This window comes from Trichosurus vulpecula, chromosome 2 (assembly GCF_011100635.1).
Source record: "Trichosurus vulpecula isolate mTriVul1 chromosome 2, mTriVul1.pri, whole genome shotgun sequence".
In the NCBI taxonomy this organism is placed as follows: Eukaryota; Metazoa; Chordata; class Mammalia; order Diprotodontia; family Phalangeridae; genus Trichosurus; species Trichosurus vulpecula.
The window spans coordinates 14,716,995-14,731,814 of NC_050574.1; the positions used below are offsets into that span (position 1 = coordinate 14,716,995).

General features: G+C 41.1%; 1 protein-coding gene across 1 annotated transcript in view; it reads left to right on the plus strand.

The window, feature by feature from the left end:
• Positions 1-6,209: 6,209 nt before the first annotated feature.
• LOC118836269 (vomeronasal type-2 receptor 26-like) overlaps positions 6,210-14,820 on the plus strand; it is a 49,847-nt gene continuing 41,236 nt past the window's right edge. The window contains exon 1 of the mRNA XM_036743601.1: positions 6,210-6,415. Coding sequence (XP_036599496.1) covers positions 6,210-6,415 — 206 coding nt within the window. The remainder of the gene's footprint in view (positions 6,416-14,820) is intronic.

Genomic DNA, 14,820 nt, shown 5'->3' on the forward strand with positions numbered 1-14,820 from the left:
AAGTTTTCTTGTTATCCAATTTATGAATGTAAAACATGTGACATGCAAATCTCCCCCTCTATTGTGAATCATCTAAGTAATTTGGTCTGTACCTGACTCAATGTAATTGTGCAGTTTTGTGAATTATGGGAAGAAAATCTTTATTGTAATTGTTTGAGCACAGCCCTGTGTGGCTGGGATACTGAACTGCTTATTGTATTTGTTAGAACTTAGCCCTGTGTAGCTGGGACCTATGTTGTGCTTTTTTCTCTCAATCATCAAATCACATGTGTTCTGGGAGCCCCTGGTAGGTGGATATCGACTCCTTGATCCTTCTGTCACATCTGAAGAGTGGACATCTGAGCCTATAGGAGACTTTGCCCTGCAGTTTCAAAGAGCCTGAAGGGGACAGCATCAGACACAGGCAGCCCCTCCTGAGACTCTGGACCAGTAACTGCACGAAGGACAGCTCCCTTTTCTGAATCCTTGCGTTCCCAAGAATGTTTTTCCTGTATTTTTAGTATTTTTAGCTATTATGCTCCCTCTGCTTGTTTACAATTAGTTTACAATTTCTGCCCATCCCTGGGGATGTCCAAACACAGAAAAGGAAAAAACCTGACTCCACCTAGATAAGGATTTTTAGAACTTCACCCCTGAAGAAGATAGAGGTTTTTCCATACCTTAATTGGTCTTCAGGTGAAACTTTCAGTTTGCCTTTGACCAAAAGGGGGAAATGTGGAACATTTTATACCATTTTGTAGCCTGAATTAATGAGTAACTGGAAGAAGAACCTGGGCTTCTTTGTTCTCTAAACTGCTCAGGAAATACCCCTACCTCTGTTGGCAAGGCCAGATCAGATTGACTTAAGGACATTCCATTAAGGGATGAGACCCTAATCCTGAGAGGAGCACCTTGCTTAATATTTTACAGGTATATACTTTAACTGACCCTTCTCAACACTCTTGTCTTCACAAACTTTTCGCTTGGTATGTTGATGAAGGGAGAGCACAGGCTTTGGGAGTCCTAACACAGTCCTTAGGATCTGACCCCAAGCCAGCTGCCTATTTTCAAAACAATTAGACTCCCTGGCTGCTACAGCCACTCTAATTGAAGAAGCTTCTGAATTTCTACCTGAGCCTTGTCCTCTATTGTTACTATATGCATGCCTTCAATTACTTCCCAAACCCCTGCTTTACGAGATGCATTTAGTGAATTTTTACTGCAGACCTATGCACCTGGGACCAGCCTAAGCTGACATTGGGTGATTTTTAGGGGACCAATGTCCCCCCTGGCTCACCACCCTGCTAGCACTTTGGCTGGCCCCCTCATTTTATTGATCCTGTCCATAACTATAGGTTCCTGATTACTCTCTCATATCTCCAACCTTATTTGTTCTCATGTAAATTCTGTCCCTGTCTTTGTGGCCCAAACCTCCTTTTTCAAAGATTTGAATAGCTCCATAAAGAAGTGGGAAATGTGATACCTGAACTCCAGCTATTGCTAGAAAAACCATGCCCCCAGCCCCTAACTAAAAAACCCCAGTTTGTAAGAAAATCAGACTTAGTTCCTGCCATTTGGCGTTCAGTGAGTGTCCTTGGCACCCCTCCCCGCCGTGACTGTTCTGGGAGTATGGAGTATGGCCAAGGGAAGGGCCTGATGCTTAGCAATCTCTCTTTCTTTCCTGAGCGGGCTGAGAGACGTCTCTATCTTGTGTCAACAAACCCAGCTGGAGTGTCCCTTGGTCTGCCTATGGCCTTGAAGGATGAAGGTCTCAGCCCCGGACATTCTCTTGAATTCCTTATTCTTATCTTATGTTGTGGGATGTAAATGGCAAATTGAACAGAGAGATCCTGGATTGCAATTCAGTTCACACTTTGTCAGCAGTATGATATGCTGTACTTGCAGTCTGTTTAGGAGGTTCCTCTACATGTATCATGATCACAAAAGTGGAAGAGGCTTGCCAAGCCTGATAAAATAATATATGCAAGTTTCAAGAGATAATTAACCACTGCTCCTTGATCTACTGTATAAACTTGACTTCTCCACCCCAAACTCCTGGTCATTTTGATTTGGGTTGAACCCTAATGACCGCCGGCTAGTAAATTCTCCATTTAAAACTTATACTTTGTGGAGTGTCTTACTCGCTCTCGGTATAACAGTTCACCATTACCTTCTCAGTGGATTAAGGCAAAAAGTGGTTATATGACTTGCTGTGGGTCACCTACTAAGTGAGGCAAGTCTTCCTGATTCCTGACCCAGTCCTTATCCACTTTGGCATCTAGATGCCCCAGTATACCTGGTAGTGTTGAGGTTTAGGGGTGCTCGAATGCTGAAATAGTAACATACAGGTTCTGCCCACATTAATTCAACTCAAGCCTTCTTTCAGCCAAAGACAAACAGTTTACTAAAGATCTGCCATATTGACCAAACTCTTAAGGAATCTGGACATTTATAACCCTAAGCCCACCCGAGCCAGATTGAATCTGAGGACCTTCGTGGAAGCAAGATAGATCTTACATACAGAAAGACTGAGGGAGGGATCTAGGGGTGGCCAAGTAGTCTGGTGTGATTAGAGGAGGAGTCTAGGGAGGGTCTTGATGAGAGTGGCCAATAGACTGGGGTGACTAGAGGTCTAACACCACAAACCAAGAGAATGGGATTAAGGATGGGAAGTAGCCAAAGGCTATCTAGAGATAAGTCAGTTAATTGAGGGCTAGGCTAGGTTAAGAGTAAAGGAGAATTGGGCTGGGCAATAATGAAGGGCTTATAACCTGAGAGGAATGTGGGAAGATTCAAGGAGCCTTCAAGGGGCTTCCCAGAGCCTGTGCCTGGTCAGTAAGTAGGTGCTTTGTAAATAGTTATTGACTATATTTTTATTAAGGGGCAGCTAGGTGGTGCAGCGGATAGAGTGACAGGCACCAAGTCAAGGAGACCTGAGTTCAAAATCAGCATAAGTTAACAACTAGCTTTGTGACTCTGGGCAAGTAACTTAAACCTTTTTGCTTCAGTTTCCTCATCTGTTAAATGTACTGAACAAGGAAACAAATAATTCCTTTTTTCTTTGCCAAGAAAACCTCAACTGGAGACTCACATAGAGTCTGACACTACTGAACAACAACATCTTTTAATTCCCAATTCTGGCCACGTTAGTAAGGCAAATAGACAGTTAAGAGGGATTTTTTTTTAACAAATGAGGCAATGTCCTAGCAAGTTTTAGAAGTTACATCTCCCTAGGATTGACTTTATGAAATTGTTACACAAATAGGATAATCCTGTCATTTATCTCTTCCCTAAAGAGAGAGAGAGAAAAACTATTTAGCTCTTAAATTAAACTCAAACAACTATAAAAATTCTATCTTCCAAAGTGGGTGATTTTTTTTGTGAAGCTTGAAGCTTATTATCCACCTAAGTGTGTCTGTTGGGAATGATTTAGAACTTAATTGCCTAAGTGAATTAGAAGCTAAGTGACCTCAAAGAATTGGAACCAGGGGTGGGGAATCTGTGGCTTCAGGGCCACACCTGGCCTTCTACATCTTTGAGTGGGACCTTTTGACAATCCAAGTTTTATAGAACAAAGCCTTTTATTAAGGAGACTTGTTCTGTGACATTTAGATTCAGTCAAGGGGCCACACTCCAGCACCTAGAGGGCCTCTTGTGGCCTTGAGGCTGCAGGAATAGGCCATGAATTTGTAAGCTCTTCAGAAATCAAACTTGTCTTACCTGACAAGATGAAAAAAACATTTGTAGACCTTGGAAATTTCCATCTTCTTCAAGGAAAGAATATAGAACTAGTCATTTTAATCAAATTGGAACAGTAAAGCCCTTATTTTTGTCACTTATCAAAATATCTAGTACAAGCCAAAATAAAAGCCTAATATTTAGTAGAATGTTGCAGAAAAAAAAAATTTAAGAAACCTTTAGGTTTCATTTAGATAAAAGAAGCATAGGAAGATTTCCAAGTCTGAAAATTTGTGAATTTAGCTTTGCAGAAATTCCATTTCATTCTGAGAAAGTTAAAAAGAGGACAAGTCTTCTTTTTCATTACTTTATGCTGGTCTCCCAATGCAATGCAAAAATTGGTAAATGGAGTGAACTTTCCATGTAAGATAAATTAAGAAATGCACTCTATTGGATTAGAAAAAGTTTTGTTTGGGGTCTATGTTTAAAATCCATGACATTGTTTTATGTTAATGTTATATGTATTTTTCCAATTGTAATTTTGAGAAACCATTGTACAAAACTTCTGCTAATTTATGGCTTTGAATTTTAAATCTTTGTAAGCCTTTGCAGAGTGTCCTTCTAGTTAAAGGTTGTCTGTCATATTCAAATAGCGGTGTTAACTCCATTTTTATTTTTTTTTTTAACCTTCTCAAGTCTCATTGTCTATGAGATTTTGCCAAACTTGGAATTTTCTGACCATGGTAAGATTTACTCTGTGGGAAAAAAGAGAAAGGAAACCTCTTGGAAAGAGGGTGTAAATAATGGAACTTTTTGAATTCTACCTGTGACTAGGGACAATTATCCTATTGAGGACTCAGTTTAGACAGAATCTCTCAAAGTTAAGACACTGAAACCATCTAGTCAAACTTAGACTAGGATAAGGATTCCCTTTCTACTCATCCCAAGACTGATTATTCAGCATCTATTTGGAGACTACCACCCAAAGCAGACCACATCCATTTTGAATAATTATGATGGTTACAAAGTTTTCCCCTCTTCCATCAAAATTCTACTGGCATCTTTCTACCTTCTATCCATTTGTCATGGATCTGGATCAACTGTTTGTGGCCAAGAAAACTAAACTGAATTCCTCTCTCATGATTTCCCTTCCAATACTTGTATTGAATAGCCATGTCCACCCAACTCCTCTCCAGTCTGAGCATTCCTATTTTGGGCAGTTGATCCTCATGAGAAAAGAACTTGAGATCCTTGGCCATTTTGGTTGGCTTCTGGACACACTTGCTTATCACTATCCTTCCTTCACTGTAGCTCCTACAAATGATACAACCACATAATTGAAAGTTAACTTGGCAGTCACTGGATCCAACCCAATAATCATTCAATCTGTCATGCAGTTTGCTAGCTTCTAGAGATACAAGGGCAGAAATGACAAAGTCAACAAGCACAAGCTTACTATATGCCAGACACCGTGCCAAACCCAAGGAATATAAAGAAAAGCCAAACCACATTCCTTTCCTTTAAGAAGTTCATATTCTGACTTGCAAACAACTAGGCCACAACCAACTCTATATAGAGTAGATGAAGTAGATAAGAGCATCTTTAAGAGCGGAAAACACAAGCAATGGAAGAGTTGGGAGTGGGGCTAGAAAAGGCTGCCTAGAGTAGGTCAATCAATAAGCACTGATTAAGTAGTCTACTGTAGCCAAACAGTGGCCTGAGTGCTGGCGATAAAAAGACTCAAATGAAAGGCTGTGCCCTCAAGGAACTTCTCTTCTATCAGAGAAAGTGACATGGACCCCCAGAAATTATCAGGATAATCAAAAACCCAAGCAAGCAACACTCAGGTCTGTGTGTTGTTGAGGTAGCTTGGGCCCAGCGTCGGTAGCCTATTCATGTACAGCCTTTGAAGAGGGGTATTTTCAGGCTCTGAATTTGGAAGACATATGCTGCCCAACTCATAGAATGATGATCCAGGAGGCTGGCAGCTTCACTAATATCAATGCATTCTCTCCCCCTTCTCAATGAATTGGGGATGATCACATGTGATCCAACTCATGCCCTTCTCTGAGTCCTGGGAGTTTTGCTCTGTCAGCTGCACACAGGCTTGCAAGACTCAGCAAATGTCCTTGAGGCAAGAAGCTGTCTGATTACCATGGGGATTTGCTGAGAAGGGAGAGGAAGATGTCCAAACATCTTTGAGTTTTCCCTTGGAGGATAAGATGCAGGTGCAGAATCCTGGGCGGGAATACTCCCTAGAGCTCCTTCTCCACACATGCACCTTCACCAACCAGGGACCATATCCCCTTCCATGTTCCCTAAGATTATAAATGGCACTTGGTTCCTGCAGTTTGGCTCCTGGTCAGGAGCTGGACTTCAATTCTGTTTACTCCAGTGTCAGGGACAGATCAGTGTCTGGGCTTCTGTCCAGAGAAGGTACCTATCAGAAACAGAACAATTTTCCCACTGAAGTATAACTCAAGCAGTGGCTGTGGATGTCTTGCCTGCTCTCAGGCTCAGAGTTTGGGGCACTGCTCAGGACACAGGCCCCCATGTACCTTCTAAAGGCCCTCTTCTTTCTCCTGAACATACCTTCTTCTTCAGCCAGGGAAGAAAAGTTCCCCTGCTTTGACCAAATCAATCCACGAGTCCACAGAGATGGAGACCTGGTCATTGGTGGGTTTTTCCCCCTGTATTTAATGGCAGTGAAGAGTTTCACAGGAGCTGAGCATCCACACAAGGCCTGTAATGTACACCAGTAAGTGGATAGGTACCTGGGCTTTCATTTTAGGAAATACAGGAGCAAGCCTGAGTATTCACTCCCCTCTCCTGGGGACTTTCCCTATCCTCTTGTCTGTATCTCTTCTTCTATCTTTCTCAGCCTTTGTTCTGTCCTTAATATCTGTAAACAATGTTTCCCTAGGCTTCAGATCCTCCTTACTGTTGTTTTCTGAATTCCTTCCAGGAGCTCAATCTCAGGAGCTCCTCTCCTCCTCCCCTAAACCCCAGTTAGGGCCCCATTCATGCTGTCTCATGTTCTTTCTCCTGGAAGTACACTTACTGGGCTTGTGCCAGTAAGGAGCAGTGGCTCCTTGCCCACAGGCACATTTTTGGCATCTCTCCTGATCGGCACCACTAGGCCTGGCTTCTGGAAACAGTGAGTGGGGAGTGGAGGGGAGGTCTTTCAATCTTTCCCCACTTAGCAGTCTGCTATTCCTTAGATGAAAGTTTATGAGGTAATAGCTCTCTAGGTGAAAGTTCCTGAGGCTGTGAGGTAAAAGTTTCTGAAGTGAAATTTCTGGAGACCTGGTCCGCTTCCCTCAGGTTCTACCATAAACTGAATCAATGGAATTTACCTGGTGGTTATACTTCCCACAGGCCAAACCTCTGCCCCTGGAGGTCCTGTCTTTATTCAGGTCCTCTCCAGTTGTCTTACGAGGACAACAGCTTTACTCCTGTATTTCTGAGCTCTGTACTCATTTCATGGTAATTTTCGGTCAGTTTAGGGCAGAAACCTGGAGAGCCTGGAAATTTCTGACCGATTCCACCATCTTGCCAGAACACATCTAAAAAAATCGTTTTCCTCACTTAGGAATTAGGAGGGGCTGCCTTACTGCCATTTGAATCTTTGCTAAGGCCCTTCAAGTCCAAGAAGCAGGCAGATCGTGTCCTTTAACTCATTGCCTGGGACAAGGTCCATCCCTCTACCCTGCTCTGAGTGCCATGCTGTCTGTGCTGAACAAGATAGAGGAAGATCCTGACACAATGGGAACCCGAGCAAGAGGCTAGCTATCAGTAGAAGCAGCAGCATCACTTTCTTCATTGTTGGCCTTACAGGAAGGATGATCTGAGTTCAAATCTATCCTCAGGCAATTGTTATGTGTGATTCTGAGTAACAGTAATAAAAAAAATGGCAGTATTGTTGTGTGGTGGCCTTCATTTTTGAAGATGACCATGACATCAGGGAAATGATGACATGACTCGCAGGTGACTTTGAGTGAGGGAGGCCTGTGCAAGGTCACCAGCCTCACTTTCCCCTCCAGAGCCATCTGGGTCCAGTTGCTCCCATATAGCACTTTAAGGTTGCAATGTCATTTTATGGTCCCTTCAACTTGCTGAGGCCCAGTTTCCTCCTGTGAAAATGAGACTATAATAGCTGTCTCCTAGAGAATTGTGATCATCAATGGTATAATTTATATAAAGCTTTAAAAAACCCTGAAGTGCCATATAAATGTATTTTTTATTCTGTGAAGAAAGGTATTGGTATGGGCCCCCATACCAGGGAATGAGCAAGTATGCCACATTATTGGATGCAACCAAGTAAAGGAATCCTGTATTTTAGTATTTGAATCTCTTATTCTGCATTGAATCTACCCAGAAAAGTGGAGAGCCCAGAATTGCTTGCGTGTGTGTGTGTGCATGTCTGTGTGTGCGTGTGTGTCCTGTGTGCACCTGCACACCCAGGAGAACTAAGCATTCCCTGTAGGGCAGGCAGCCTGTTTATTATTATGTATATTTAACAGATGAGAAAACTGAAGCTCCAAGAAATCCTGGCTAGAGACACTTTTCTGTTGCTGAGACCAGTGCCCTTTCCAGGATACCATGGTGCTTAACAAATGCTGAATAAATGTAGGCTGTGAATAACAGCTGAGGGTGAGCAATAGTGGAGTTATGTGTCTTCTTTCACTTAGATGATGAAATGAAAGAGGCTGCTCTCCCAAATCATTAGAGAATGCATGTGCAGAGTCCTCCACTGGTCAGGGTGGATTGGTTGTCCCATAAGGTTCTTCTTTATCGCCAATGAAACTTAGAAGATGGGTTGGGTGTGTATGTACTGATGGACACAACCAAGGAAACTGGTCACTGAAACGTTTTCTTGTCATTTGTGCTCCCCAAATGAGATTCACAAACACTTTTCTATACAAGGATCCTCCCTGTGTGCAAGCAAACAGGATCATCAGAGATGGATGGTCAAAGTCTATTCCAAGAAGGCTGCTTGGGGAAGCATATTGGCTCAAAAATCAGAGGACCTGGGTTCAAAATGTGCCTCTGATTCTTATTACTTGGATGATTTTGACCAAGCACTTCACCTTGCTGGCCCACAGCTTCCTCATCAGAGATGATGACATATAGAAAGATTTGAATTTAGGAAGATGAGTCTCCCTGACTCCAGGCCCAGCACTCTATCCACTGTGTCACCTAGCTGCCCTCCTTGACTTGGTGCCTTAACCATTCTAGAAATCCTGAGTTTTAAGGTGATTGAAATGTGTGTCTGGATATTTTTTTTACCAGTTACTAAAATTATAGCTTTTCCTTAATTCACTAATTGGATCTGAATCCTTACACCAGTTTATTAAATATTATTTAATTTATATAATAAACTAATAAATTATTTCTCCGAAGCAGTTCATTCCTCCCTCTTTTTATCTCTCTAACTTCCAATATACATTTTTATATGTGGGGGTGTATGTGTGTATATATATACACTCTGCTTCAGAGAGTGCAACACTGATGGGCTGGCCACATTGTTCGAATGCAAAACATATGCTTGCCAAAAAGATTGTTTTATGAAGAACTCTTACAGGGCAAGCGTTTACATGGTGTTCAGAAGAGGTGATACAAGAACACTCTCAAGGTCTCCCTCAAGAACTTTGGAACTGATCATGTGACACAGGAGACACAGGCACAGGACTGCATAGCACGGCGTGCCCACATCAGAGAAGGTGCTGTGCTCTATGAGTAAAGCAGAATTGAAACAGCTCAAAGGAAATGCAGGTTACACAAATTTGTAGTGTCCATCCCAAATGTTCAAATGGCCTATTTGTGCCTGACCTGTGATAGAGCATTCCAAGCTCATACTCATCAGCCACAGTCAATCACAATGAAACTTGTGTCATTTTGGTCCTCTTCGAGAATGAAGGACAACAACCAACCAACCAACACATATATGGATGTGTATAAATGCTTATACATTATGTTAGACATGTGTGGTGTATCTGTGTGTGTGTGTGTGTGTGTGTGTGTGTGTGTACTCTCAAACTGCCTATTCCTAGGCTTAAATAAAAAATAATATTTAGTAAGAGTGTAACAAATTAATACGATGTTATAAATAATTATTTATTTTATCACTTATGAGAACAATCATAGTCAAAGCCACATTTGTCACATCACTGTAGTCTCTGTCTTCTCTATTATGTGAACATACACTCAGCATTGACTGTTCTCAGAATAACAACTAAAGGTTTTCAAAAATTCTCTATAAAACTTTTCATCACAGGGTATGATTTAAATGGCTTTTCAGGACAAAAGCTCACTTCATCCTCTTTTTCTGTGCACCTCACCCAGTCTCTCTTCCACCACAGCAGGTAACAGTCTCTCCAGACATACACTTAAACTGCCAGTCTCTCAACAGTCTGTTGTTCCTTAAAGATACAGTAGCAGCATCTCTAGCCTCTGTGACAGATGCTAATTAAGCCGGGGTTGCACATGGTAATGTCTCAAATGCAGGACTCAAACTCAGGTCTTCCTAACTCCAAACTGTGACTTCCTGACACCAGAACATCCTAAAAATAAGGCCATCTGCATCTGATTAGTAGAAATTAATTGGTACCCCTCCTTTTATCCCCCTGTTCCAGCAATATGGCTTGGGTTTTTCCATCACTTTCTTTACCCTCTCCATATTTATGTCTTCATTTATTCATTAAATTTATTCAAATTTTAGAATTGACTGTATTTATTCCTGGTTGCATTTATGTAAGTCTGTTGGAAATTGTCTCAACTGCTGACAATGTTTTGGAATAAATTTAATATTAAACAACAGTACAAGAATTAAAATTAATTTATAATTTCTCATATTTAAATAACTAAATTTCAATGCTTCCCCAAAATGTCAAAATAAGCGTTCAGTCCGTTGCTCTAAGTTGCCATCAGGATTCATTCCTCATTTCTCCATTCATTTTCTATTACTTTATGATTGTACTTAGTGTATATATTATTATTCTCATTCTGCTTTTTTCTTTTACAATATTTTATGGGTTATTTGATGCTTTTTAATACTTCCTTGTTTATATTATCTTACAATATTAATATATGTATATATGTAGTATGTTATATGTATACAAACACATGAAGATAGAAATATATACACATGTCTATGTGTACATATATCTGTGTGTGTATTATATAAATTTAACAGCATAATGAATTCCAAATGAGAAAATTCAATCCACTGGTGTAGATCAACAGGTGTTCTGTTTCTTACACTCTTAGAGAATTCCCTGGGCACACTGAACATGTTAACTGACTTGCTCAGAGTTACACAGACATTATGAATCACAGGCAGGATTGAGCCAGGCTATCTTTATTTGGAAGCCAGTTTTCTATGCACTATACTGGAGGTGTTAAACCCATGGCCCAAAGGCCACAGTTGGCCCATACTGCTGATTGCCACACAAAACAGATAAAACTATATTGGGGAAATCATTAAGAAGATAAATAAAACAAGATACAAATAATATATGGTTTTCTAACTCAACATGTAACTTGTAGGATTCCTTACACACGGTTTAGTGGCCCCCATTTCTATTTGAGTTTGATACCACTCCACAAGACCATGATGACTCTGTTCTATCAAAGCATCTCTAATGTATGTAACCATTCCCTATTGTTGGACATTTAGATGGCTTCTTGGGTCTTTTTTTTATTTTCAAGTATAAATAATGTTGCTATGAACAAATCCACTTCTTTGTTTTCTTTTTTTATTACATTTTCTGAATATATTCTAAACACTAGGATTTTGGGTCAAAGACTATGACCACTTTGGTTAATTTGTTACATACTAGTAACATTATTTTCTCAGAAGGTTCTACTAGTTTGAAAATCTCCCAGCAATAATTGCATGTTCCTGTCACTCCACAGTCTTGCAAGCATTGATCCTTATTCTTTTTATTTGTTTTTCCAATTTAATGTGAATAAGATGGTAAATTAAAATGTAATATGGAAGTCAAAGAGGATAATACAATGTTAGGCCACATTAAGAGAGTTTTAGCACCCAGGACTAGGAAGGTGATGGTCTTAATGTACTGTGACATGGTCATATTGAATTAAAAATATGATGTTGGGGGAGCAGGCCAGGCCATGCAGTGCCAGGCATCTCAGAGTGGTGAGGGCTCCTGGCCCCATCTTGGTCAGCATCAGGAAGATGGTTTCAGGAGCTGTTGGCTGTCCTTGAGTCATACCTATCCTACTCTCAAGGAGCAACAGAAAGAGGAAAATACATTACCACTACCTGATGAAAAGGAGATGGCTGAAGAGCATGATGTAAACACCAGTGAACTACTATCTAATCTTATCTTCATATGGAAGGACACAAAAATGAGCTTTCAGTGGTGCATTCTTAATCTTCCCTACCCTAAAGATGTTACAGTGTCACTGTGGACCAAAGTGCTGCCTTATTGTCTGGACCATGAAGTACAAAAAGTACTACAAGAAATTCTCTGTTCCTGACACAGACTGATCCCAACTTCTCCCAAATAGTTCTGCATTGAACTTTGCCAGGGCCAACTGAACTCTGATCATCAATTACCAAAAGCCAAAGCGGGTCCTAGATGCAGATGAAGAGTTGCAGACAGAGCTGAAGGTGAAGACAGCCAATGACCAGACTGGAGACTGTAAGAGCCAGTAACCAGACCCCTGATCTGCAGATTTCCTTGCTTGAGGTCTCTTGGGTCATTTCAACCAGGCCTTGGCTTTGCCCTTCCCTTAAGGAAGACTTCAACAGGTTTCAGGCTTTCTCACACAGGCAGATAAAACTGAGCCCTGGAGGCAGACCCTCACCTAAAACTGGTTCCTCTCAGGTCATCTATGTTTGCTAATTTCCTGAGTAAAGTTGATTTGAATTACCCATAAAATAAAATGAAATAAAATAAAATAAAATAAAATGTGATGTTTAGGTCTGGATGCCACTATTTAAAAAAGGACATTTTTAACTGCAAAATTTCTTGAGTAGGACAACCAGGATAGAGAAGAGTCTAAATGCCATGCCATAAAATGACTAAAAGGCTGTCATGGAGATGAGAGATATGATTGTTCTGTTTCACTTCAAAGTGACATAGTTGAAAGTAGTAAAAAAATAAAAATAAAAATGACTTCTGGGTTCCCTTGACTGCCACGATTTTATGTTTAGGTACAAACGAGCCCTAGTCTTCTGGAACTTGGTGAATAGAACCTCTCTGGATTTAAATTCTTAGAGCTACAACTTGTCCTTAAATTAGAATGAACCTGTTAGGGTTTTATGTGATAGGCTGGACAGGTTTGGCACTTGTGGTGTTTGAGACACTGGCTGTGGTTCTGATGTGAAAGTCTGGGAAGACTCTGAGGCATCCAGTATGAACCAGAATGACTGTTGGTGATGAAAGTGTGTCTACACTGAAAAATCAATGGATAGGACAAGAAATGCAGGATAAATTGCATGACATTGGCTTTCTCCAAGACACTACAAAAGCTGGTAAGTGTTTGTTACATAGAATTTCAGATTGGATTATTCAGATTATTCAGAAAATCTTTCTATCTCTCTAGTGGCTTGTGAAACATAGAGGTGAGGGGCTCAGGTAAGTGCCTTCCCACAACGATGTCATCCGAGCCATTAAACATCTTGAACATTTACAATATCCCCGCCCCTTCCCTCAGGGGCTCATTGGAACTCTGGACCTGACCTCTGTAAAAAAAAAAAAAAAAGTATGCCTCTTCATTTCTCTTTCTCTAGACCTAGCTAACAGTACATAAGACATTTGTCTGGCCTCTCTCTGGGGCTGAAAGGAAAGGAAGAGGGGGTGAAAGAGGGAGATTGCAAAATGTGCAGAGACCAAGAATTTTCTGTTGTAGAAGCTATAGTAAACACTGGCCTGGCATGGATAGGCTAGTGTCAACAGTTATCTCTCTGTAATAAAGGGCCAGAAGTAAGGAATGCCCTGTTCAAACTAGATGCCCATTCCGATAACATCCAGCAGAAGTGAAGAGCAAACACTAGCCAGAAGCATGTTCCATGGCAGGTATCCAGGAAAAGAATTGGGCATTGGGTCAGGCATGGGTTCTAAGTGAACAATACAAGAAAAGATGATCCCAAGAAATGTAGGTCTCACTGGGCTATATGAAAGTGATTCTGGTGCATAGGAAGAAATCCAAGAAACTGAGGCTACAGATAGACTGAAGAGCACAACAAGAGATCCTAGCCTTGCTGGGCTCAGGGAGCATGCTCTCTCTAGTTGGGTCTTTGCCACCTTCTAGACTCAGCCCCTTTTAGAGTTTCCCTCAAAGGATAAAACTGCGAAAGACACTCTGTGGAATAAACCAGGAAATCATGAGATAGGAATAAATACATTGTCAATGGCTCAGCTCCTCCCTTGTATGATTTCCCATAAAGGGTAAATATGGCCTCTTGACAGAAGACACTGAGCCAGAGGGTACATCTCTCTTCCTTGAACTGCTAGCATGTGTAGTACTGTAAATGTGCCTGAGAATGGTATCTGCTAGATGAGATTATGAGACTGTGGGCAGGAAACCACTCTTATTTACACAGTGTATTTCATACAGTAACTGGTCAGTACACATTTATTGAATGAAATGATGAGTGACTCAGTTCAGGGAGTCAGTCAACAATCACTTATTAAGTGTTTACTGAATGTCAGACACTGCTAAGTGTTAGAGATTCAAAGGAAGGCAAAAAATATAGTCCATGCCCTTATGGAGCTGATATTCTAATGGGCAATCTAACATTCAAATACTCATGTAAATGCAAAACATATGTGTTGTAATGGGAGATAATCTCAAAGGAAAGGCACTAACCATGAGGGGACTTCCAAGGCATCTTCCAGAAGGAGATATTTGAGCCGAATCACGAAGGAAGGCAAAGAGTTCCAGGAGCTAGAGGTGAGCAGAGATAGCGTTACAGGTTATCATCCTGGTTAGGAATTCTGGAGAATTTCCTCCTCCGTCACTCTCACTCCGACTTTAAGACAGAGGAACAGTACAGAGGAGCAGGTCATGTGAAAACAAGGTGTTTGGATCCATAGACCAAGCTGCCTGGGCCCTGGGCCCTATGATCTAAATTCAGCATGTCTGGATTTGTCTCTTCAAGACTGGGCTTGTTAATAGCTTCTGATCTTC